Source organism: Notamacropus eugenii, chromosome 2 (genome assembly GCF_028372415.1).
Source record: "Notamacropus eugenii isolate mMacEug1 chromosome 2, mMacEug1.pri_v2, whole genome shotgun sequence".
Lineage (NCBI taxonomy): Eukaryota > Metazoa > Chordata > Mammalia > Diprotodontia > Macropodidae > Notamacropus > Notamacropus eugenii.
Window position 1 is genome coordinate 316404758 of NC_092873.1, and position 26184 is coordinate 316430941.

Below are 26184 nucleotides of genomic sequence, written 5' to 3' on the forward strand. Positions count from 1 at the left end.
ATATCTCATGATGCAATAATATCCTATTACATTCACAAACCATAATGTATTTAGCCATTTTTCAATAAGTAAGCACCCACTTAGTTCCTTAGTTCCTAGTTTTTTGCTATTAAAAAAACTACTATGAATATTTTTTTTATCTAGGAGTCCTTTTTCTCTTTGGGTTATCTGACTCAGTATCTTTGGGTCAGAGGGTATGCATAGTTGAATGATTTTATGGCATAGCTCAGAATTTACTTTCCAGAATGACTGGACCAATTCACAGATTTATCAATAGTGCATTAGTGTGCCCTGCAGGTGAAGATTATTCTTCTTGTCTGTATTTCCTTCTGAATTTCTTTTTGTTCACTTCAGTGCAGTTTTAAAAATGTTTCAGTGGCTCTTTCCTCCACTCTCATCCTGCTTTTTTTTTTTGGCATCACTATTGCTAAACCCTCCTCTCTTCCACATCCCCACTCAAATTAAAAACCAAGAGAAAGAAAATCTTATAATAAATAAGAATAGTCAAATAAAACAAGAACACATAGTATCCATGGATGACTCTTTCTGTGTCATAGGTCCATCATCATCTTTCTGTTGGGACGAATATCTTGCTTCATTGTAGTTCCTTAAGTCAGATTAGCTAACATGTGTCAGCCTAAGCTCTGAGGACTCTGTAGACATGAGTCGTTGCATTGGTCAGAGTTTTTAAGTCCTTCAGAGTTATTTTCCTTTATACTGATGTTGTCCTTGTATAAATTTTCCTACCAGTTCGTTCTATACCAGGTTCATGCTACCTATGATTCTCAGAAATCATCTATCACAATTTCTTATGGTACAATAATATTCTATTGCATTGCTATATTATAACAGTTCAGTCATTTCCCATAGACTCTAGTTCTTTTTTTTTTTTTTTTTTTGCTTTTCTACTCTTCTAATGCCTCATTTAGAATTAGGACTTTATTTTGTTTTACTTGCTCCTATTTCACACCCAGCATTATCTGCTCTCTTAACTCCCCCTATTCCATTTCTGTTTTCCTGTTGAATTTGATTTGCTACCACAAACTATTCATGTTTTTGTTTATGTTCAGTACTCCTTTGTCCATTTCAGGTAAGAGCAAATCTTCTTTGATATTGTTCCCCCTACCTCTTACTCCATTCTTGCATATACTCTTTTTGACACATGCCTCAATTATAAGAAATAGCCATCTCCAGCCCCTTCCTCCTTTCTATACTAATATATCCCTCCTTCCATCTATTTTCTTCTTCAAACCTTCAGAATATAACCTATCTATTCCTAGGTCCTCTTTTTCTGATTTAATTCCATCAATATACCTTAAAGACATTAAAGTTATGAAACATTTTTTTTTCTTCTCACCTTATTGGAATACAATGCTTTCTATTTGTTGAAATAAATTTACCTTTCTAGGTTGCCCTTGATTTGTGTTTATATTTCAAAGTTTCTAAAAGCTTTAGTCTTTTTACCAGAAGTGCTTGAAAGTCCACTATTCCACTAAAGGTCTATTTCTCCACCTGTAAAATTTTCTAAGCTTTTCAAGTAAGTTAGTCTTGATCATAAACTCACATCTTTTGTGTTTTGGAATATTGTATCCAAAGATCTTTGGATTTTAGGAGAAATTGCCAGGTCTTGTGTTATACTGACTCTAGTCCCTTGGTACTTGAATTACTTCTTTCTGTATGTTTGAAGTATTCTTTATTCGAAATGGGAGCTCTTGACTTTGGCTATGATATTCTTAGGACTTTTCCTTTTCTTTTTTCTTTCCTTTTTGTTTTTTAAAGGAGGTTATCAGTACATTTTACATCTTTATTTTGCCCTTTGGTTTTAATAGATTTGAGTACTTATCTATGACAAGTAGATACTTACCTCTTTTGAAATATAATGTCCTGACTTTTTTATTATGTTTTCAGGAATTAAATTATCTCTCTTTGACCTGTTTTCCAGATCAGTTATGTTTTATTCTAGATATCTTACACTTTCCTCTATTTTTTAATCTTTTGATTTTCATCTATTATTTCTTACTCTTTCATGGACTCATTAATTTCTCTTTGGTCCATTGGAGCTTTCAAAGAATTGTTACTACTCTAAGTGATTATGTAGTCTTTGTTGAAAAGCCATTTTTTTGAGTTGCTTCTTATCGTTGCTCCACATTTACTTGCCCTGTCTTTTGGGGATCTTTAGATCTTCAGAAATTTTTAATACTGGTAAATGCTTTCATTGATTTAATAATTTATCCAGCTTTGGTTCCTGAAATTGTGGACAGAGACAGAATGTGCCTCCTCCTATACCTTTTTAGGTGGGTAGGCAGCCTCTGCTTGGTCTTACTCTGTGTTTCTACACTGCCTTCTGGTGTTAAAAACCTCAGCTTTTTGAGTTTCAGAGTGTTGTATGTCCATGGCATTTTATAACATCCCTGGATAGAGTGTAAGAACCAAAGAGCCTTTATGCACCTGGGGTGTTCCAGTCTGAGAAGTGCCAGGCCACTCTGGTTGATTCTCAAGACTTCCAAGGTTTCTACCCTAAGGCTTTCTGACCTCCCTCTTTCTCGAGGGATTTGATATTCTTGGTACCTCTGCACACAGGGCCTTACAGTATATATGTGTCTGTGGCCAGATGTAGAGACTACCAGTTTGCCTACTACCAGTTTGCCTACACTGGCACTGACTTTGGTGGTTGCCTCCTTTCGTATTGCCTATGGGCTTATGTGTGACTTTTTATGTATTTCTGAGGTGGAAGAAGTTACTTACTATAGTTTCTTATTCTATTTCTTGATCATTACTTCATCTGGAACAAATTTTAGCTTTTTGTCGGAGCACATGTATGGGAACTAGTGGTCTATCTCTTATTGCATCCATCTTGACCACAAGTCTTGCACCTGTATTTCCATAAATTTTCAGAGTAGTCCCACATTATTCTGTAACCATAGCTACTTACTGCCAGATGAATATTTAAGAACTTTTTAACATTCAGGACATCTATGATGAAGCTGTCCTTTCTACCATATCCTTTGCCATCTTAAAAATTGTTCTGGCTAGGATATTTTCCATCTTCCATCTCCCCTCTCTTTGCCCCTAACTTTTATTTCTCCCTATTTTTTATTTTAAATTTGTATTGATATCATTTTTTTGGATATTAGATGTAATCTAGTCCAACTGCCTCATTTTTCAAAACAGGAAACTAAAGCCCAGAGAGATGACATGACTTGCCTAAGGTCACAGAGGTAGTGTTGTAAGTAATGGAGCCAAGATTTAATCCAAATATTCTAATTGTAAGTCTTGTGACTTAACACCATAGTAAAATTCAGGTGTACATGACCCGCATGATTCATGATGAATTTGCTACCCTAGGTCAGAAGGTACCTTCATGGTAGATAGTTGATGTATATCCTATCTCAAAACTGGAAATATAACACTGTTGGTGGCTTAAGATATAATTCTAAAAGACTTAATTTCAGGTTCTTTTGGAATAGGGCAAATCTTAAATAAGCTGTATTTTCCCCTTACAGGACTACAAACTATTGTTTCTTAATGTTTTCCATTCAGACATTCTTAGGCTTTGTGCACAATCCCAACACATAAGGATAAGGGATCAGGAATTCTTCTTAAAACTTTTTAACTAGGTGATATGTGGTGGAGGGTCACAGAGGCCTCCAATTAGTTTAATTTTCCACTAGAGAAGATGTCACTTCTCAGATTTAAATTTGTTTCTAAGAGGAGACTTTTCAATTCTAGAGAAAAATATAATGGTTAAAATTTATGATATGGTTTCTAGAGTAGAACTGTTCTTTCTTCCATATGGGTAATCTTTTACAATTCCTATTTTATTTCAGAGTTGCTACTTATTACAACCAATCCTTATGATTACCCATTCATTAGCCAGGGTGAAATCTTGGTGGCAAGCATTGATGATACAGAGGAGTTGCTAGCTACAGATGTAAGTATAATGAAATGAGAAATGTAGAAGATCACTCACCTACCACTCAGGTCAACTTATTTGCTTTCTTTAAATTCTAGAGTGCCATTGACATCCTCGGCTTCAGTCCAGATGAAAAGTCAGGAATCTACAAGCTGACAGGGGCTGTGATGCATTATGGTACCATGAAGTTCAAGCAGAAACAGCGAGAAGAACAGGCAGAACCAGATGGCACTGAAGGTAAAAATCTTACCAATCAACCACAGCCCAGGGAGGAATCTTACTGTGATCATTCTCCAGATCATTTTTGTGGAAATGGCCTGAAAGTTTTTCTTTGGGAGCTGCCGTCCTAACTTTAAGTGTTCCTATATCCTCATTTTAAACATAAGAAGCACAAAGAGCTGAAATGACTGCCCCATAGCTAGGCAGCGCAGTGAATAGAGTTCTAGATCTGGAGTCAGGAAGATTTCCTGAGTTCAAATCTGGTTTCAGACACTTATTACCTGTGTGATCCTGGGTCAGTCACTTAACTCTGTTTGTCTCAGTTCCTCATCTGTTAAAATGAGCTAAAGAAGGAATGGCAGTAACTTTGCCAAGAAAGCACCAAATAAGGTCATGAAAAGTTGGATGTCACTGAAATAACTCAACATTAACAACAACAAAGTTGTACAGGTATGATGTGACAGAGCAGGGATTCAAACACAGGTCCTCTAACTCCAGATCTACCCCTCTCTCCCTGTACCATACTTGCAAAGATGAAGAGTTTGGGGAATATTGTCATTCATATTTATTGAGTCACTAGAATGCTACTACTTAATTTGGATGCTATTAAGCTTTAGAGACATTCTAGATTTGGATCTTGCTTTCTCAAAAAATGTGTCATATTTCCTGAGAAACAAAATCTCATTCTAATGATTTTATTCTTTCATTACTGATCATTTTCCTACTCTGTTGAACATCGTTGACCTATGGCGTGTTGGGTTTGAATTCTCCAAGGCTATACTAGTGTTGTGTACTTAGTAATATAGATTGTGTTGATTGTGCAGTGGCTTCTCTATGTTCAGAAAGGCTCATCAGCAAAATATGGCAATTGGGTTTTTTTTTCTTTTTTCAACATAGCAATTAATAAAACCATCTACTAATATAGCTAAGCATGTTGGTACAAGGAGTTCCTTATATTGATGAAATCAATGTTCTTTTAAAAGAGCAAATAGTAGAGGTTGAAAACTATTAAGAAAGGAAAAAAAGCCCTACACATTTGAAAACAGCTTCTGAGAATATTTGAATGATGCAGTATGTAGCTTTTCCATTTGATTAATCCTCATGTGATCTCACATGTAATGCGTCTTTATCTTTCTGCCAGTGGCTGACAAAACAGCGTATCTGATGGGCCTGAACTCATCTGATCTGCTGAAAGCCTTGTGCTTCCCCAGGGTGAAAGTTGGAAATGAATATGTTACCAAAGGTCAAACTGTAGATCAAGTAAGTGACTATCTCAGAGCAAATAAGTAGTGCTTAATACTTGACAACAATTGGCATCAACTCAAATGTTTGTTTGTTTTTTTTTCTTGCTAGGTGCACCATGCTGTAAATGCTCTTTCCAAATCAGTGTATGAAAAATTATTCTTGTGGATGGTAACACGCATCAATCAGCAACTAGATACTAAGCTGCCAAGACAGCACTTCATTGGTGTCCTAGATATTGCAGGCTTTGAAATATTTGAGGTTTGTCATGTTCTTTTCTAGCGGTGAATTTTTCTACAACTTTTGTTCTTGGGGTTTTGTTGTTTTTGATGCTGCAGCCACATTAAACTAACTTTAACCATTTGTGGCATTTTAATGCAAAACTAGAGTGACATGGGATTAGGTAGAAGAAAATTGCTATACTTGGAAGGTTTGCAGTTATTTTTAAAAGATGGAATGATAGCCAACTAGAATTATGAATTACCTATTGTGTCTAAAATAGGAAAAAAATCCAATTTGTCAAAGAAAAACATCACAAATTAGCTTGGAAAAGTGTTTAGAAATCAACAATGAACTATCAAGAAGATGTTCTACCATTAGTATCTTCTTGGTTGTGATGTTAGGAACAGATATAAATACCTAAGTGAGAGCATGATTATCATCTACTCAAATCTGATAAGAAAGATATTGGGAATTGGAGGTTGCTATCTGGTCCTACTCCTTTCATTTACAGGATGAAGTTTGGTTTGGGAAACAAGGTAGGAAGCAAGGTTGTTGAATAATCAAAACTTGAGGCAATGAAGGAAATCTTTGTTGAGTTTTTAAATTTTGATTTGAAGTCTGATATTTCATACTAAAATTATAAAATTATTTGGCATTAGTATAACAGCCTGGAGCAGCTATGCATCAACTTCACCAATGAGAAACTGCAACAGTTCTTCAACCACCACATGTTTGTGCTGGAGCAGGAGGAGTATAAGAAGGAAGGCATTGAGTGGGAGTTCATTGACTTTGGGATGGACCTGGCTGCCTGCATTGAGCTCATTGAGAAGGTATTTATCTACTATAAAAAAGTCCTACTGTACAATATGTCACCACAGTTCACATTTATCTGTATTAACTTTCCCTGACTTAAATACAGCCGATGGGCATTTTCTCCATCCTGGAAGAAGAGTGTATGTTCCCCAAAGCAACAGATGCTTCTTTCAAGAACAAGCTGTATGACCAGCACCTTGGCAAGTCCAGCAACTTCCAGAAACCTAAGCCTGCCAAAGGGAAGGCTGAGGCCCACTTCTCCCTCATCCACTATGCTGGTACTGTGGACTACAGTGTCACTGGTTGGCTGGAGAAGAACAAGGATCCTCTGAATGAGACTGTTGTTGGATTATACCAGAAATCATCTAACAAACTTTTGGCTCATCTTTATGCCACCTTTTCTGCTGTAGATGGTAATAAAAAATAAGAAATTATCTTCTTTTTTGTCTTAATTAGTTTTATGTAGTTGAGAACTTATAGTTACTTTTTTTTCAGCGGATGGTGGAAAGAAGAAGGTAGCCAAGAAGAAAGGGTCTTCATTCCAAACTGTCTCAGCTCTTTTCCGGGTAGGGGACATTTAAAAGTACTTTTATACATTAAGCTCAAAACCAAGAGTTCCAAACCAGATTTATTTGAGAGCTATTACACTGCCTTAAGCTTATCACCTTATCACCTAATATTTAATAGGATGTATTAACAATGCAATTTATTGTAGTTGAAACAGTTATGAAAGTAGATCCAGAAACTGATTATTATTTTATACTGTGTTTAACACAACTAAGTGGGGGACTGGCTACACTTGCACATAATAGGCCCTTGACAAATCCTTCTTGACTTGATTTATGACATAGGATTGATACCTAATACTCCAGTGGATGATCTCAGGAAGCCCTTTATATACATATGTACATACATATAAATATATGTATATATATATATATATACACACATGCATACACATATGAATGTATAGGTGTATATATGTATGTGTGTGTATATATATGTATATATGTGTATATATATATTTATATATATGTATATATGGCACCTACCTCATAGGATTGTTTTGAGAATCAAATGAGAAAATGTATATGAAGTGCTTTGCAAACGTCAAAGTGCTATATAAATTATAGCTATTTTGAGTCAGTAAACTGACTAAAAGAAGATAGTGTAATTGAACACATACCACTAAAATGTCCACTATGCCTCTGTCCACATAAGAGCATCTGGCACAAAAACTGAAGGTTAAAGTTGTTATTCATTTATATTTATAAATAATTCTGAAGGATCTTTCTTATCATCCCATAAAAATAGAGAGCTGCTCAGGAAGGAGTGGTAAATCAGAGGAAAGTATATGTTATTTTAATGCTATGTGACATGCCTACCTTGTATTTTTTTAGGAAAATCTTAACAAGTTGATGTCAAATTTAAGAACAACTCACCCTCATTTTGTACGTTGTATAATTCCCAATGAAACCAAAACCCCAGGTAATTCGCAATATAAATCTCCAAATCATTCACTGTGTCAGATAATTTGGTGTGGATCTGATTTTTTGTTTGTTTGTTTCTATATCTCAGGAGCCATGGAACACAGCCTTGTCTTACATCAGCTACGCTGTAATGGTGTTCTGGAAGGTATCAGGATTTGCAGGAAGGGATTCCCAAATAGGATCCTTTATGGAGATTTTAAACAAAGGTATGGAATTAAAAATTCATATCTTATTCTTCTAATTAAAAGAGATAATACTGGCATCTGAATCAATCGATTGAATAACATGTATTTATTAAGAGGCTATTATGTACCAGGCATTTTGAGGTTAAAAAGACAAGAATGAAATAGTTCCTGACAATAATATTCCTGACCTTCTATCAGAGGAGATCCCATCTACACATAGAAGTATATACAAAGTTGGTTGCATGATAATTTGGTGGTGGGAAGACTAGCATTTGGGAAGATCTAGAAAGTCTCATGTAAGAAATGGCACTTGAGCTAAGCTTTGAAGGCAGCTAGAAATTCTAAGAGGCATGGGTGCATTCCAGACAAGAGTGAGGCACAGAAATAGGGAAAAGAATGCATATTCGAAGGACAGCTAGAACACCAGTTTGACTGGACTATAGATTCTGTAAAATACTTATTTATGACAAGGCTGAGGTTTTAAATGCTGGAGAGAAATTTTAGAGATAATAGGGAGCCATTGTAATTTACTGAGCAGGGGAGTGATAATGGTTAGACCTGTGATTTAGGGCTATTTATTTGTTAGCTGAAATGGAGAAGTACTGATAAGAGGTCAGTTTCAAATGAAAACTAATCAACTTCCTTCTGGAATTCTTAATTCACCACATGAATTATATATATTTCTTTTCTAGAGATTGAACCATATGTCCTACTCAGGAGATGTTAGTCCTAACTGTGGTTCTGGCATTAAATAAATATATGACTTTGGGCAAATCACTTCAGCTCTTGCATCTCTGTTTCTTTATTTATATAATGAGTTGCTTAGACTTGATCATCTTTAAGGTTCTTACCAACTTGAACAATCCAATATTTGCCTTATGTTTAAATTTGCAGGTACCGTGTGTTGAATGCCAGTGCTATCCCAGAGGGGCAGTTTATTGACAGCAAGAAAGCTTGTGAGAAATTGTTGGCATCTATTGATATTGACCACACCCAGTACAAATTTGGACATACCAAGGTAATTGCTTGATATTTCTAATACATTTCATATGTTAGACACTTTCTTATTTACAACTAACACAAAACTAAATGTTGCTTTAACTTTTCTTCTTTAAGGTGTTCTTTAAAGCTGGCTTATTGGGAACTCTGGAAGAGATGAGGGATGATCGTTTGGCTAAATTGATTACACGGACTCAGGCTGTATGCAGAGGGTTCCTCATGAGAGTGGAATTCCAAAAGATGGTCCAGAGAAGGTAGAGAACTGTCTTAATTTATGCACACGCACACACATACACACAATGGGAGATTTCTTTTCAAAGTAACCAAAGTTTTCTTACAGGGAGTCCATCTTTTGTATTCAGTACAACATTCGCTCATTCATGAATGTCAAACACTGGCCATGGATGAAGTTGTTTTTCAAGATTAAGCCCCTCCTCAAGAGTGCTGAAACAGAAAAGGAGATGGCCACTATCAAGGAAGAATTCCAGAAAACTAAGGATGAACTTGCCAAGTCAGAGGCAAAAAGAAAGGAGCTTGAGGAAAAAATGGTGACTCTGCTACAAGAAAAAAATGACCTTCAGCTCCAAGTACAATCTGTATGTATTTTGTAATCTTTTTCTACCATTTCTTTTAGTAGCTAGCATGATACAATGAAAATGGTGCTAAGTTTGAAGTCAAAGGACCTGAGTTTAAATTCATCCTCTGTGTTCTACTACTATGTGACTGCGGACAAGTCACTTTTATCTTCCAGGCTTCAGTTTCACTGTTTATAAAATGAGGAGATTGAACCAGTTTATTTCTAAAGTCCCTTTCTATTCTAAATCTGTGATCCTTGATATAATTAATTGAGGCACCAGTTAATTAGTGTTACTTTTTCACTATAAAAGCTGACATTTACTAGTTGAAGAATATTACACAGTACTTTCTGAATAATTAAGGATGTAAGCCATGTCAGAAATTATTTCCTTAAAGTGGAATAACTCTCTTTCAAAGGAAAGTGAAAATTTGTTGGATGCTGAGGAAAGATGTGACCAGCTGATTAAAGCCAAATTTCAACTTGAAGCTAAAATCAAGGAAGTGACTGAAAGAGCTGAGGATGAGGAGGAAATCAATGCTGAACTGACAGCCAAGAAGAGGAAACTGGAGGATGAATGTTCAGAACTCAAGAAAGATATTGATGACCTTGAGCTGACACTAGCCAAGGTTGAAAAGGAAAAACATGCTACAGAAAACAAGGTATGACCTTTGTGGGTATTTCTTCTTGAATTAAGTCGTTGAGGAACTCAGGGAAGGTGCTCAGATAATGTACTGCGCCTTCCTGTATGCTTTTTCACAGGTTAAAAATCTAACTGAAGAATTGGCAGGCCTGGATGAAACAATTGCAAAACTAACAAAGGAGAAGAAGGCTCTCCAAGAGGTCCATCAGCAAACTCTGGATGACCTCCAAGCTGAAGAAGACAAAGTCAATACATTGACAAAAACTAAGAGCAAACTGGAACAACAAGTTGATGATGTGAGTGATGATCACTTAGCAAATGATCATAATTTAAAAGCTATTTGTTATCAAACTAAAACTATTTTTCTTTCAGCTTGAAAGCTCCCTGGAACAAGAAAAGAAAGTTCGTGTAGACCTTGAAAGGAATAAAAGAAAGCTTGAAGGAGACTTGAAACTTGCCCAGGAATCCATATTAGATTTAGAAAATGACAAACAGCAGTTGGATGAAAGACTGAAGAAGTATGCCATAAAACTACTTATTTTTATTTTGAAATTATTTGAGTCTCAGTTTCCTTGCTTGTACAAAATGAGTTTGGATTATCTTTAATGTCCCTGTATCTAAAGGGGTGTGGTTCTGATGCATTTTCTTTATATTTTTAAATTTATTTTTTCTTCCATAGGAAGGACTTTGAATATAGCCAGTTGCAAAGCAAACTAGAAGATGAGCAGACTTTGGGCCTTCAATTCCAAAAGAAAATCAAAGAACTACAAGTAAGATGCTCCACAGGGATGATGCAGAATTTGATGTAACTAGTCATATATCTTCTGCCCCTGTGTTGCAGGTGGCAATTTGGGGAGTTATGGAGATAAGTAAATGTGTGGGGCCCTACTTGTTCCTCCAAGTTCTTTCTCATTCTGCCCTCAGAAAAGTGATAACCACAAAGTAAAAAAAACAAAACAAAAACAAACCGCCACTGCCCGTCTGCATAGCATGGAATGGGACACTTTCCTTATTTAACAATTCACTTTTTTATTTTTTTACATTTGAAGTTATCCTTGAAAGAGTGACCATGGCATGATTATCTTACGCAGGCTCGAATTGAAGAGTTGGAAGAGGAAATTGAAGCAGAGAGGGCCACTCGGGCAAAGGCAGAGAAACAACGAAGTGATTATGCCCGGGAACTGGAGGAGCTGAGTGAAAGACTGGAAGAGGCTGGAGGCGTCACCTCAACCCAGATCGAACTCAACAAGAAGCGAGAGGCAGAATTCCTCAAGTTGAGGCGGGATCTTGAAGAGGCCACGCTACAGCACGAAGCTATGGTTGCGACCTTGAGAAAGAAGCACGCTGACAGTGCGGCTGAGCTCAGTGAGCAAATCGACAACCTGCAGAGGGTCAAACAGAAACTGGAGAAGGAGAAGAGCGAACTCAAGCTGGAGATTGATGATCTTGCTAGTAATGTGGAAAGCGTATCGAAATCAAAGGTGCTTTTCATTTTCATGTCAAGACAAAAGCCCTGAATTCATTGGAAACCCCAATGCTGATTCATTTGTAAGCAGGATAATGAGGCTGTCGTTCTTAACTTTTTAGGCAAATCTAGAAAAGATATGTCGGACACTGGAGGACCAGATAAGTGAGTCACGGAGCAAGACGGAAGAAACTCAAAGGAGTTTGAATGAGCTGACTGCTCAGAAGGCTCGCTTACAGACTGAGTCCGGTGAGGATGTGACGGAAAGTAGAAAGGGAAATAACTCAAATCTGAGGGTGGACTAAGTAATTTTTCCAAAGTAAGACATGCTTGTGTCAGTGAATGGTGAGGAAGCAGTGAAAAGCACCCCCAGATGATGAGATCAGAGTATCAAAGGAAGAGCTGATTCTCACGAAGCACAAGATACCTTAGAGAGTGTCTAAGGAAGTGCATTTTTAGGAAGGACAATTGAAACAGCTCACAAAAGGATGTTGGGTGATTTACCAGAAAAGGAGGATAACTCTGGAGAAGATAGGAAAGAACAATTGCCCAACAAATCATAGCAACCTAGAGTTTTAGAACCTAACAACTGGGGAGCCTGAAGCCCAGAGAGAATAAGGGTCAATCCCAAATCATGTAGTGAATCATGAACTAAAAATTAAAAAAGACCTCCTGATTTTCAGTGCTGAGACCTCATCACTCCTCCATTTTGCCACTGGTGAAATCAAGTGATTCATTTTCTGTGCCTTTTTCCTTTTATAAGGAGAATTTTTACTCATGCAAGGAAGGAGACATCCCAAAAAGGGATCTTAGTTTGTTCATTTTAAACAAGAGATTAATTCGTCTTTATATTCCAAGTGCCTAGTACAGTGTCTAGAACATAGTAGGTTGATTTAATCACTGAAAAAAATGTAATTTTTAAAAGAGGTAGTCCATTTTCTGGATCTTAGGCTTGAAATAGCAAGGACGAAAGCAAATGCTTTTAGTGCCTTTGACTGGGAAAACATAACTCCTCCCAAACCTGATCCATTGCCACACAGGTAAATTAACTTGCTAGTAGCCACAACCAAAGCACTGAAGATTCATTGAAGACATTCCAATGGCTTTTATAAAGCTTCATATCACTAGACACTTAGTATGTGCTACTTGATATTATTTATTATTTAATGTCCATATCCTTTCTCCTTGACAAAATTATAAATCTAATAAGGTCAGGAAACCATGTCATATGCTTCTGTATCTCTAATAATGAGCACAGTGCCATAGGTGGGCACTTAATAGCATTTTGTTGATGATATTAAAGAGTTTTGCCTCTCCCTACTCCCACCTTTGATCACAGGTGAGCTGAGCCGTCAACTAGAAGAAAAAGAAAGCATTGTATCCCAGCTTTCTAGGAGCAAGCAAGCATTTACTCAGCAAATTGAAGAACTCAAGAGACAGTTGGAGGAAGAGACCAAGGTAAATACTGTGGTAATATCTGCTTACTGCTCCACCAGAATAAGAAAATTCTGTAGCTTACAGAAACAACCAAAATTGAATTCTGCAAGGAGTACTAACATTTTAGCTTAGTCCATTCTGTGTTCTGTTTGCATTTCCTAGGCCAAGAATGCCCTGGCCCATGGATTACAATCTTCCCGTCATGACTGTGATTTGTTGCGGGAACAATATGAAGAGGAGCAGGAAGCCAAGGCTGAGCTACAGCGGGCGCTGTCCAAGGCCAACAGTGAGGTTGCCCAGTGGAGGACTAAATATGAGACAGATGCCATTCAGCGCACAGAGGAACTGGAGGAGGCCAAGTATGGAATAATATTTGTTTTGGAGGGAGTTAACATTCTAAAAATCCCAATATCTACCAAGGTTTTCCTCTCACCTAAAATGGATGTATGTTGGCATCCTGTTTGTTCAGGTTAAGTGAGACTAAGTGAGGTGTTCACAGGTCATTAACCAGTTAACAAAAGGAGTTATACTTAGTCCTAACTTAGAATATACAATAGCACTTGGCTCATATGGCCTTCTTTGTCTTCTTATGGACAGGTCAGTGTGATAGGGTGGTGGTCTCAGACATCCACCAAGTTGGAAAGACACTAATTCTCTATGAGTGGGACCTTGTAGGCTCATAAGCAACCAGGAAACCCCATCAACAGAGGCAGAGCCCACCAGGGAGCTATATCAAGAGAGATGCAACTTGAGCCTTGCTCTAATTTGGAGCCAATAAAGTCATGACCTTGTCACCTTTTAGGGGCAATCTAGCCTAACCTATGCTTGGGGGAAGAATGGAGATGATAAGAGGAAACTATGGTAGATTTTGGTCCTGTCACTTCTACCTATCACATCAGGTACCTTCTCAGGCAGCTAAATGGAGTATTGGACAGAGTAGTGGACTTAGAGTCAGGAAGACACTTCTTGGCTGTGTGATCCTGGGCAGATCACTTGCCAATAGTACCTTTTTCATTGGATTGTTGTGCAGATCAAATGAAATAAAGTACTTCTTAAATCTCTAAGAACAATATAAAAATATTTTACTATTATATTGAATTTAGAATCACTGATACATAAAATCTTTTGCTTTAGAAACCAGAAGCTCTAATGAAATGCATTTTCTTTCTATTCTCCTCTGCTATGCTACAAAATGGTACCTGATATTCCAAAAGTTTCCATCAATGACATAAAAAACTTTGATTATCTCTGGAGATAAGATACAGCTTATCTATTCATAGGAGTCTTTTGTAGAAAATAAATACTTTAAGATGATGTGGTGGATAGAATGCTGGCCCTGAAGACAAGAGGACCTGGGTTAAAATCTGAACTCAAACATTTACTAGCTGTATGATCCTGGGCAAGTCACTTAATCACTTAACCCTAATTACCTTTAAAAAAAGAGGTATTTTAGGGATAATGGAATAAGTAGATGCTAGGAAAAGAAATATAAGCAGTAGGTTAATGAAAGGTGACATGTTACAGTAGAAAGAGCATTGACATTGGAATTGGAGGACCTGGGTTCCTCCAACTCCTAAGATTCTACCTTTGTCATTTACTTTCTGGTTTGACCTTGGGCCAGTCACTCACCCTCTATGGACCATAGTTTCCTCATCTGTAACATAAGGAGGTTGGACTAGATGACCCCCAAGATCCTTCCCAAATCTAAATATGAATCTGTGAGATTGTAAGTACCTTGGAGGCAAGAACTATATTTGCTTTTCTTTGAATCCCTAGTGCTTAGCATAGTTGTAAGCACTTAATAAATGTTTCTCGACTTAACTTGAATAAATATATTTTAAAAGTAGTGAAACTTTAATAGAATTTGTTTTTGTCTTTTATCCTTTAAGGAAAAAACTTGCTCAACGCCTTCAAGATGCTGAGGAGCAGGTTGAAGCAGTGAATGCAAAGTGTGCTTCCTTAGAAAAGACAAAGCAGAGGCTACAAGGAGAAGTGGAGGACCTTATAATAGATGTTGAGCGGGCCAACTCACTGGCAGCTGCTTTGGACAAAAAACAAAGGAATTTTGATAAGGTACCTTATTAACATGCAGGGTATAAGCAGTGGGGTACAGAAAGTGTGCCAGTCTAGAAAAAAGGTTGTCTTAGATCTCATCTTGGCGCCTGCTCCCAACTATCCACATGACCTTGGATAAGTCATGTCTCTCCTCCAGCCTTCAGTTTTGATGAAATAATCTTTAAAATTCCTTCCCACTCTGCCATTCCATGGTTCTATTTGAACCTCTCTCTACTTATGCAGATGTTTCCAAACTATATTGTGCTGCTCAGTTCAAAATGACTTTTAAGAAGCAGTAGTGGAAAGAAAAAGTGCTAGATTTGGAGTCAGAGAAGCCCATTTCAAACCCTGGTTTTGCTACTTATAACTCACAATAATTTACTTAACTGAGTCACAGTTTCCTCATCTGTAAAATGAAGGAGTTTGACTATATGACCTTTAAAGTTCCTTCCAGCTGTATTATTCTACGATTTTTCTTCATCCTGTTGCTGGTCTGCTTGAAGCTAAAGAGATAGTTAAAGACCTGTTGAAAATCTGATCAGAGGCTTCATATGGAAATCTCTCCTTCAACAGGACCAAATATACAAATTTAAAACCTACTAATGAAACATCTGTGTCTCCCCATATATGTATATGTAAGACCCATACAATCATTTTAAATATAAGAAATACAAATATTTGGGAGGGAGCAGTCTTGATCTGTCTGAGAAAGTGACTTTATTGGCTGTGCTTTTCCACAGAACAAGATTAAAGGAAAGTAAGAGGCAGAAAATGGCAAGTCAGCTTCTAACATTGCCTCTCCATACTAATGGTTGCAGAGTTTGGACAAGCAAAGCAGAAAAGTCTGTTAGCTGGATAACACAGTGAGTAACTCAGTACGCCTTTGTTTTGTTCAGGTCCTGGCCGAATGGAAGACAAAGTGTGAGGAAAGTCAGGTTGAGCTGGAAGCAGCTCTAAAGGAGTCCCGCTCTCTGAGTACCGAACTCTTCAAATTGAAAAATGCCTATGAAGAAGCATTAGATCAGTTGGAAACTGTGAAGCGAGAAAACAAGAATCTAGAGCGTAAGTTCTAGTAGCTAATATGGAATATTTTGTGAAAATTCCTGCCTTTGTACTTCTGTCACATTACAGTGCTAGAAGGAGGAATTGTGCTGACCCAGCATGCCCTCAGACTCACCAGGGCTGCCAGGAGGGGAATGCTGCCACCTTTGTTAGAAATATGTTGATAGTCTCTTTAGCTACCACTAAACGGATAGGTAGTAATGCCATCAGTGAAATATGTACATACATAGCATCTTGACTTTGAGGGGGTTCTAAGATACTAGTTAATGAAACATTTATTGCTGCCTAATTGTGAGTAGGGTCCTTCTGGCTGCTGTTGGAGAATATGAAAACAATTTAAAACATGTTCTCTTCCTTGAAAGAGCTTATAGTTTAGCACATATATAGTGAGACATATGTCATTGTATATATAGCTGAGTTGATTTTTCCCCCTCAAAACTATACTGGTAAAATTTCAGATTTTATTGTTGTGTCTGACTCTCTGGTGACCCGATTTAGGGTTTTCTTGGCAAAGATACTAGAATGGTTTGCCATTTCCTTCTCCAGCTCATTTTACAGATGAGGAAACTGAGGCAAACAGAGTTAATTGACTTACCCAGGGTCACAAAGTTAGTGAATGTATGAGACCAGATTTGAACTCATGAAGATGAGACTTCTTGACTTCAGGCCCCACACTCTATCCATTCTGCCACCTAGCAATCTTTGGGGATTTCAGATTTAGTGGTTGAGAAAATCTTTTGAACTCTAGGCATTTTGAATTAATGTCCACTTTTTACTTCATAGAGGAGATAGCAGATCTTACTGAACAAATTGCTGAAAATGGTAAAACTATCCATGAACTTGAGAAATCAAGAAAGCAGATTGAGTTGGAAAAAGCTGATACACAGCTGGCTCTTGAGGAAGCAGAGGTAGGTTTTGGTGTTAAGAAAAGCAGACAGAAATAGGGTGAGAATGTATATAACCCTGACCTAGGTTTGGTATATCTGTTTTTATTTCCTGATTTTTTTTTCATTATGTTCCTTTTCCCCTCCTTGTCTTAACCACTCCTCTGGAAAACAGCAGTGATAATACCTTTCTGACCTTTTGCATAACATTATTGTAAGGTGTAATAATGTCTAAGAATTGCTTCTGAAAGCCTTTAAGAAAATTATTGCTTAAATGTGAATATAAGATCTCAAAGATGTGATTTATTATCATTGCTAGTAACTACTCACCAGCATGGATGTATAGGGAAGACAAACTAGGAAACTTAGTTTCAAGTATTACAGAAGTGGCCGGTGGTATATTTAGCTGGGCATAAACATAGTGTTCTCTGAATTGTCCCTGGTATGTTTTTTTTTTCCCTTTTAAAGGCAGCTCTTGAGCATGAAGAAGCTAAAATCCTCCGCATCCAGCTTGAACTGACGCAAGTAAAATCAGAAATTGATAGAAAGATAGCAGAGAAAGATGAAGAGATTGAACAGCTTAAGAGAAACTACCAGAGAACAGTGGAGACCATGCAGAGTGCCCTAGATTCCGAAGTGCGAAGCAGGAATGAGGCCATCCGGATAAAGAAGAAAATGGAAGGAGATTTAAATGAAATAGAGATCCAGCTGAGCCATGCCAACCGCCAGGCTGCTGAGACACTGAAACACCTCAGGAATGTGCAAGGACAACTTAAGGTTGGTGTTGCACCCCCTAGCTTTGGACTTAGCCACCAGTATTGGTAAAACTATGGACCCTGGGCTATAATGGTCATGACCCTAATACTTCTACTTCCAAGAACATCTTTCTTGTCTTTCTAATCAGGATAGCCAACTGCATCTGGATGATGCTCTCCGAGGCCAGGAGGACCTGAAAGAACAGCTCGCCATTGTGGAGCGCAGAGCCAACTTATTGCAGGCGGAAGTGGAAGAACTCCGAGCTGCTTTGGAACAAACTGAGAGAGCTCGGAAACTGGCTGAACAGGAGCTCTTGGATTCCAATGAGAGGGTGCAACTGCTGCACACCCAGGCAAGTAAAAGTGAGGAAAGAGAAGAAATGGAGCCTTGTCTACAGCTAACAAGGCCAACTTAATTCTTTCTCTTTACATTAGAACACCAGCCTCATTCATACAAAGAAGAAACTTGAAACGGATGTTACCCAACTCCAAAGTGAGGTTGAGGATGCCAGTAGGGATGCAAGAAATGCTGAAGAGAAAGCAAAGAAAGCGATAACAGATGTAAGATTTTTTCTTCTTCATAACTGCTTATTTTTATTCTCCATTCAGTTGTCAAGAACTCTAATATTAGCTAGCATTTTGTATGCTGGTTTACAAAGCACTTTATATAGGTTATATCAGTTCATTTTCAAAACCACCCTACACATGTAGGCACTATTATTATCTCCATTTTACAAACTGAGAGTAAAAAACGTTAAGTGTTTAGCTTAGGGTCACCTAGCTAGTAAGCTTCTGCGGCAGGATTTGAACCAAGGTCCTCCTATCTCCAAGTCCAGCACTCCATCCACTAAATTGGCAGTGCCATCATTTAATAGCAGGATCTCTAAAGCATCACTAGAACTGGTTCTTAACAATCTGTCTAGGGAATATATACATAAATAGATGTGGGAAATGGCATTTTGCTGTAAATATTCTATTTTATATACTTCTGGTTCAGTTTTTATCCTCCCTTCTTGCTGAAAAATTTTGTATATGCAACAACAGTGCCTTACAGATACCATAGAGAATGAGAAACTAGAAGCTATTATGTTCTACTTCTTTCCATTCTTTCTTTCTTTGATTTATTGCAAAGGCAAAATTGAGACCAACTGGTAACATTTTCCCTAAAAAAATTGCCACTTTCTAACAAAGCCCTCTTTCCTTAGCTAAGCAACCCTTACCTCTTTTCCCACTATCCTAGGGAAGACATCATTCTCCGCTATTCCCAGTTACGTGCCTGTAGCTTTGATACCAATCTCTGGAGTACACTAAGAACTGCTCCTCCCCCCTCCCATTAGTTGTTTTACATATGGCTGGCTTTCTTTGTCCTTTAGTCTCATTTTGTTAGCTTTTAGATCCACCTATCTTTTTTATATCTCTCTGAGTATCTCATCTGTCCTCAGGTCTTCAAATGTTACTTATTACAAATGCATTTCTATCCTTGAACTTTCACCTTCTGTATTTTTTGCTGACTGTAAATCATACATTTATTTACTTTCCCACCCAAAATCAGAAACTATACCACCACCACCACTTTTTCTCTCCCATGACTGGGAAATGCAGAATGAATTTTCTTCTTCTTCTTCTTCAATACTTTGATAGTTCTATATCTCACTGATATGAGTTTTGTATGCTTCTTTTACTTTTTATCCTGGGTGACTATCATCCATATTCTTCCGTAACTTCCCAAACAATCCACCCAACATTTTGAAGGTCTTCCTATAGGTTCTAGTTGTAATTTGAAGGTACAAATGGAGCACTTGATCCCTCCATACATTATTCTTTCTTCTCACCAGTTAATGGTAGCCAGTTAGGATGGACCTAACCAGATGGAATCAGAATGTTACCAGGTTTCTTGAAGAGTCTCCTTAGGGATTGCTTTGGATAACCCAAGATACACCAGAAAGAGCAAAAGATAGCCCTAACATTCACTAACCATCCCATGGTATAACAGAGAGAATGCTACATTAATCTCAGGACCACCTTCTCACTAACCTTGTGAATTTGAACAAATCATTTCACTTTCCTCCTATTAATCTGTATAACAAAGGGATTGGGCTAGTTGAACTCTAAGGTCCCTTCTATTCTATGATTCTGTTATTTCCAGAATTTGGTAATATAAGAATAATTTAGTAGTGTAAGGTTACTAGAAGTTTACCTCTTCATGCCTCAATTTTATTTGTAAAATTGAAATTTTTGTTTCCTTTCAGTAACTGCTAAGCAATGATTAGAACTAAATAATAAAGGCACTGAACATACTTAAAGGAGCCAATAAAATCAAGCCTAAGGAAAGAGAAAAGCAGTCTTTAATTGAGGATTACTACATCAGGAACTGAAGATTTTATTCTTTTCAGTACACTTTAGAATTGTTAACTATAACTAAAATATTTTTTTCTCTGATAGTAATCATTTTCAAATTAGTACCCAATTCTTGCTTATGTATTGAGAGAAAACATTGGGAAAGTGGATAGAGAAAACTGATCTTGGAATCAAGAAGACCTGGTTTCAAGTTTTGCCTCTGAAACATAGTGGCTGCATTACCCTGAACAAGTCACTTGTCCCTTCAGTGTCCCTGCATTCCTCTAATACTATACATTGTAGAATAGCTGTCACTGTATTGTGAGAGGAAGCTTCTTTCTCTGGATTTCCTTTATGTTAATGAACTCACAGGTCCATATTAAAACGTGTATATATAAATTCCTATTTGTTATCTATTTTCCATTGCCAAGGTTTCTATTTTACTGGGTCTTACTCTTAGCTCTGGTGTTAGCCCCCATTTACTTCATTCTTTATTCTTTTCTCAAATATGGTACTATTTGCCTCATAGTGAGAAAAATTTTGTAAAACTTGAAATCCTTTATAAACATGTGGTATTGAGTGAATGTAATTCATGTTGCCAGGCGGCCATAATGGCTGAGGAGCTGAAGAAGGAGCAGGACACCAGCGCCCACCTGGAGCGAATGAAGAAGAACCTGGAGCAGACGGTGAAGGACTTGCAGCACCGCCTGGATGAGGCTGAGCAGCTGGCTCTGAAAGGAGGGAAGAAGCAGATCCAGAAACTGGAGACACGGGTACCTATCAGAGCTAAATGGAACTTTTCTTTTTAGATGTAATGCGGCAGGAGACTATGCCTCCTGAACACTCCTCTTGTCTATGTTATACCAGCAAACCACTCTCAATTATTTTTCCAGATCCGAGAGTTAGAGTTTGAACTTGAAGGAGAACAGAAACGAAATACAGAGTCGGTGAAGGGACTCAGGAAATATGAACGGCGAGTCAAAGAGCTGACTTATCAGGCAAGTGGAAGAAAAACAAATATTTTCCTGCTTTGCCTTTTCTAATATCTTTGAACCTCAGCATTTTATCTCCTAAAATACTGAACTTAGAAATGTCTTAGGAAAAGTCATAAGTGAAGGGTAGAGGAAAAAGGAGATTAGAGGAAGAAGAACTGCCTATGGGTGTATAGAAAATAAGAGTTTATCTGATGTGACTATTCCAGAGACCACAGTAGTGAGAGAAAGACACCAAACTTTTGGATAGATCCATAGCTTAGAATCTTAGAATTATTGGCTTCCTTCAAAGCTCAGCTCAAGCACCACCTTCCATGTGAGGGCTTCCCTCATAGTGCTAGCTGACAGTGATTTCACTATCAAATTACCTTGTATTTATATTTGTATATGTTTTCTATACACATATATAGACACAGACATCTACACAAATATAGTTTCTCCCTTGACGGACTGTAAGCTCCTTGTGGTTAAGCCCTGTTTCATTTTTGTCTTTGTATTCCCAGTGCCTGGTACATAGTAGGACTTAAAAAATGACTTTTGATTGATTGAGTGCTGACAAAGCTAACAGTCAGTTAAATGCTTTCCTAATGCTGCCTGAATTCCACTGGATCCAATCAAATGGCAAAGACTTGTCAGAGGCACTGGAACTAGATGGGGAGAATCTTCCTGTTGTGATTGTCCTGGCAATTAGAGCTGGGTAGAACTGGCAGTGGTGCCTCTAATCTATATTTTTTTTCAGATGGTATTCTCTGTTGCTCTATCACCTATACCTTGTTAAGTTTATTATGGTTGTCTTATCTTTTTAGGGTGAAGAAGACAGGAAGAATGTGCTAAGACTACAGGATTTAGTGGATAAACTCCAAGTAAAGGTCAAATCCTACAAGAGACAAGCTGAGGAGGCTGTAAGTCATACAAGACGCATATCTTAAGAAACTGGCAAACTATACTTATTTCTTACAAAAGATATGATGAAACCCACGTCACGATCTTTAACCTCCACTGACTGCTTTATTTCAGGATGAACAAGCTAATGCTCATCTCACCAAATTCAGAAAAGCTCAACACGAGCTGGAGGAGGCTGAAGAACGAGCAGATATTGCAGAGTCTCAAGTCAATAAGCTAAGAGCTAAGACTCGAGATTTTACCTCTACCAGAGTAAGTTGGCATTAAAGAACACTGTTACTGAAAGGGAGGACCAGTTGAATCGAGTTAGACAAAAGGTTGCAAGAATGAGTGAGGAAGTATAAGCTACCATTTTGAAGAATTTTCCCAAAGGGAAAGAATAGAAGACCAGTATTGTCCCATTGAGCTTTTCCTCTGCTTGTTCTCCAGGGAGTATATTTTGAGGATTCATCAAAGCAGAGAATTATGTATCTGATATGACACACTCCTAACAATTCATTCACTTCAGAATTGTGCATCCAGGATTTAGCCTAGGGAGCGGAGGAGTAGGAAGGTAATAAGAAAACAACAGGGAACAAAGTGGGACTTTTTTCTTATTGAAATATTACTAATTTTATCATTGAAGTTAATGGGAAAATCTATTTGAAAAAATTTGTGTCATATAGTTATCCCTTCCACATCATGAGGATTTGGGGTGCAATGTCCACATGATCTGGATAATCCACATACAATTTTTTGGTCCTCCTTTCATACCAGAGAAGAAGTCTGAATTTTTTATGGGGAATTTACAGTACCTTATAGTAAATTGGGTTGAGTTAGGTTAAAATTTGGGTTAAATTAGGCTCTATGTCATCCATGGGCCTTTGCATGTCATCTGCAGCTTCTGCAAAACTTCCCCAAAATTCCCACTTAATTTCTTATGCCAACATGTGATATATTGATTTTAAAAAATAGTTGTAATGTGGAGGGATAACTGCAGTCATTTTTGCTAAAAATTCTTTATTTCCTGGCCTGGCTTACAGTTTATTTTCTTCTTAAAGAACTTTTAGGGTCAGAATTTCCAAATGCCTGCAGTTATATATGTAGCTGTTCATAGATATAAGGGCCATAAAATGTGCTTGAGTTCTCATATTGAAATATTGGCATATAAATTCATGAAGGTATCTTGAGAAAGGGTCTAGCTGCAGGTTAATGCAGTGATATCTGATGTGAATATAAAATACTTCATTTTTTTCCATTCCCAGGTGGTACATGAAAGTGAAGAGTGATCTACTTTTGGGAGCTGGGCAGGAAGTATGCAAAATGTATATTTCCCTGATTCCTAACCATGTGTGCTTGTAGCTGCCATGTGGCTTTTTCTCACCTGTATATACACGCACATAATAAACTTTTCTCTGCCTTCACTTTTGAGCAGCTTCACTCTATCCTTTCTCCCACTCAGAGTCGAATAACATAGAGACCTTTGTGTTTATGTTGATGTCTCTGTGAACCAACAATTTGTTGAGTCAAAGGAGCCTGTGTCAGTGTTGCTTGGGGAAACAACTACATTACCTCTCTGTTGTAGCTTTGGGAAGATCAAGAGAGTCTGTGAAACTACTTTGAAAGTTATCATATTCTCATAGTGACCTTATTACTTCCTTGCAGAAAGAATGCAGTATCAAGGTTTATACCCTTCTCCCTGCCCCAATCTTGATTCATGTTCATTGAGTCATATCTGACTCTTCCTGACCCCATTTGGGATTTTCTTGACAAAGATGCTGGAGTGTTTTATCATTTCCTTCTCCAGCTCATTTTACAGATAAGGAAACTGAAACAAAAAGGATTACGTGACTTATCCAGGGTCATATAGCTAGTCATTGTGTGAAGTTAGATTTGAGCTCAGATCTTCCTGACTGTCAGCATGGCACTCTAGTTACTTAGATACCCCAGAATCTTAATTCAGCTTCTGTCATTTACCCTCAGCCATATTCTTGTTTTCCTCTCTGTCAGGTTCTCCTGTGTTTCTTAGAAAACTGATAGTCTGGATCAATGGGTGAAAATGTTGTTGTTTGTTGTTGTGTTCGTCCTTTGTTGCTGAAGAAGACCATGCCATCAGAGAAATGATGACATGACTTGCACTTGACTTTGTTTTGAGTGAGGGTGGGCTGTGCAGGTCACCAACCTCACTTTCTCTTCTGGAGTCATGTGGATCCAGTAACCAGATATTCATCAGGATGACCAGAGATGGCCCAGGATGCAATGGGAGACCCTGGCCCCTTTAGCCAAGGTCTATTCAGGTACCCAATTAGGGTGAGGTAATGCCCTTTCACTGAATAGGCTTGTTAAAGAAGTAGTCAAAGGATGGCCCCCTTTAATGAGGCAAAGAAAAATAACTACATCAGACTGGGAGGGAAACAGCAACAGTTACTATGGGCAATCACTCTTAAGCCAGGAGAGTCCAGAAAACAGCCCTTAGGCAGGGGCCTAATGTTGTTCAATCTACCTGGACATCAGAGAACTATAGAAATTGAGAGTGGGAGGGAACCTTGGAGTTCATCTAGCACACCTCCTCTATTTTGTTGAGGCTTAGATGCTTCTCTTCTAGGATTTTCAGAACAATCACTCTCAGATATGGGGGAGAGAGAGAGATGGGTATATCCTTAAAATGGATATGATAGGGTCTAGTCTCACTAGTGATGAACCATATACTCTCATCTCCCTTCATTCTTTTGGGAATAATAGAGCCCCAGCAAAATTCTCTCTCTCTCTCTCTCTCTCTCTCTCTCTCTCTCTCTCTCTCTCTCTCTCTCTCTCTCTCTCGATGAATTCTAGAGTTTCTTTTGAACAGATAGTCATGAACTGGACTGAAAGCCTCTTAAGGACAGGGTACTGTCCTTGGGCAGAGTAGCTATTTAATAAATGTTTGTTTTTTATTATATCATATTTCCAGTAAATTAGAAAGTATTAGAACCACACAGAATCATAGTAGCTTTACTGGGTTTGGACAATTTCAAAGTCATCCAGCAGCTGAAAGAAACCTTTGCAATATTGTCTCCCGTTGCTAAGAATGTGTCTAGCAAGTAAGAGCCCTTAGGACATTGTATATACTTGGATTGAGGCTCCGACTCTGATCCCCACATCCTGGAGGCTGGCCTTTAACTGCTCTGGGAGTGAACCAGAAAGTAAGAGGAGGGAAGCCACTGGAGCTGCTGATTGTACTAAGTCAATTGCTTCTAACACCTTCCAATCTGGATTGAGTTTTGCACGTCTTGATCTTCTTCTCCATGAGAGATATTCAGAAAGGAGGGAAGAGGTGGAGAGGGAGGCTGTTTAAAACTCTAAAGTTAAATCTTTTGAGTTTATAGCACCAAGATCATGTCATATATTACATTACAGAGGCAACAGAGGTGAGGAGCATGCTGGAAAATCCATGGAAACAAATTACAAAATTTACTATCTCCTGGGTTTTGCCTTCAGGATAGGAGTAAGACTGTTATTTGTATGAGTCTACACATCCATGACTTCAAGGTAGTCTATAATGATAGCAACATTAGCACATTACAGTTTTCAAAAATATTTTCTATACATTTTTACTTGATCTTCATAATAGTCCTATATGTTAGATAGTTTAGTGTTATTATCCCCATTTTACAAATGAGGAAATGGAGGGTCAGAGAGATGAAGTGATTTACCAAGTGTTACATTTAACAAAAGTGTATATGGGGAGGCAGTGTGATATAGTAGATAAAGAGCCAGCCTGGGAACCAAGAGTACCTGAGTTTAAGTCCCACCTAGAACACTGCCAAGTTGTAAAACCCTGAGAAAGTCACTTAATGTTTCAATGTTTTAGGCAGTTCTCTAAGACTTTAACTTGCAAAAACAGGTGATCTTACATGAGTAGAGGAGTTTCTTCATCCTGAGAGTTCCCTAAGACAATGAAATCATAGATCCAGTCCCTATTCCCTATCCATATGGCTGAGTGGCATAGATGGAATTAGAACTCAGGCCTTCTGAC

General features: G+C 37.8%; 1 protein-coding gene across 1 annotated transcript in view; it reads left to right on the plus strand.

Moving 5' to 3' along the window:
* The window catches only part of LOC140527844 (myosin-3), a 31308-nt gene extending 7715 nt beyond the window's left edge, over window positions 1-23593 (plus strand). The window contains exons 10-40 of the mRNA XM_072645081.1: window positions 3828-3931; window positions 4012-4150; window positions 5274-5392; window positions 5486-5635; window positions 6256-6426; window positions 6516-6822; window positions 6905-6975; window positions 7810-7897; window positions 7988-8105; window positions 8979-9102; window positions 9201-9337; window positions 9424-9679; window positions 10077-10319; window positions 10420-10596; window positions 10673-10818; window positions 10980-11070; window positions 11392-11781; window positions 11888-12014; window positions 13105-13223; window positions 13365-13561; window positions 15092-15275; window positions 16154-16319; window positions 17103-17227; window positions 17672-17980; window positions 18108-18311; window positions 18394-18519; window positions 20898-21068; window positions 21189-21293; window positions 22094-22189; window positions 22305-22442; window positions 23435-23593. Of these exons, the coding sequence (XP_072501182.1) occupies window positions 3828-3931; window positions 4012-4150; window positions 5274-5392; window positions 5486-5635; window positions 6256-6426; window positions 6516-6822; window positions 6905-6975; window positions 7810-7897; window positions 7988-8105; window positions 8979-9102; window positions 9201-9337; window positions 9424-9679; window positions 10077-10319; window positions 10420-10596; window positions 10673-10818; window positions 10980-11070; window positions 11392-11781; window positions 11888-12014; window positions 13105-13223; window positions 13365-13561; window positions 15092-15275; window positions 16154-16319; window positions 17103-17227; window positions 17672-17980; window positions 18108-18311; window positions 18394-18519; window positions 20898-21068; window positions 21189-21293; window positions 22094-22189; window positions 22305-22442; window positions 23435-23458 (4922 nt within the window). The 3' untranslated portion in view covers window positions 23459-23593. The remainder of the gene's footprint in view (window positions 1-3827; window positions 3932-4011; window positions 4151-5273; window positions 5393-5485; window positions 5636-6255; window positions 6427-6515; window positions 6823-6904; window positions 6976-7809; window positions 7898-7987; window positions 8106-8978; window positions 9103-9200; window positions 9338-9423; window positions 9680-10076; window positions 10320-10419; window positions 10597-10672; window positions 10819-10979; window positions 11071-11391; window positions 11782-11887; window positions 12015-13104; window positions 13224-13364; window positions 13562-15091; window positions 15276-16153; window positions 16320-17102; window positions 17228-17671; window positions 17981-18107; window positions 18312-18393; window positions 18520-20897; window positions 21069-21188; window positions 21294-22093; window positions 22190-22304; window positions 22443-23434) is intronic.
* Window positions 23594-26184: the final 2591 nt, after the last annotated feature.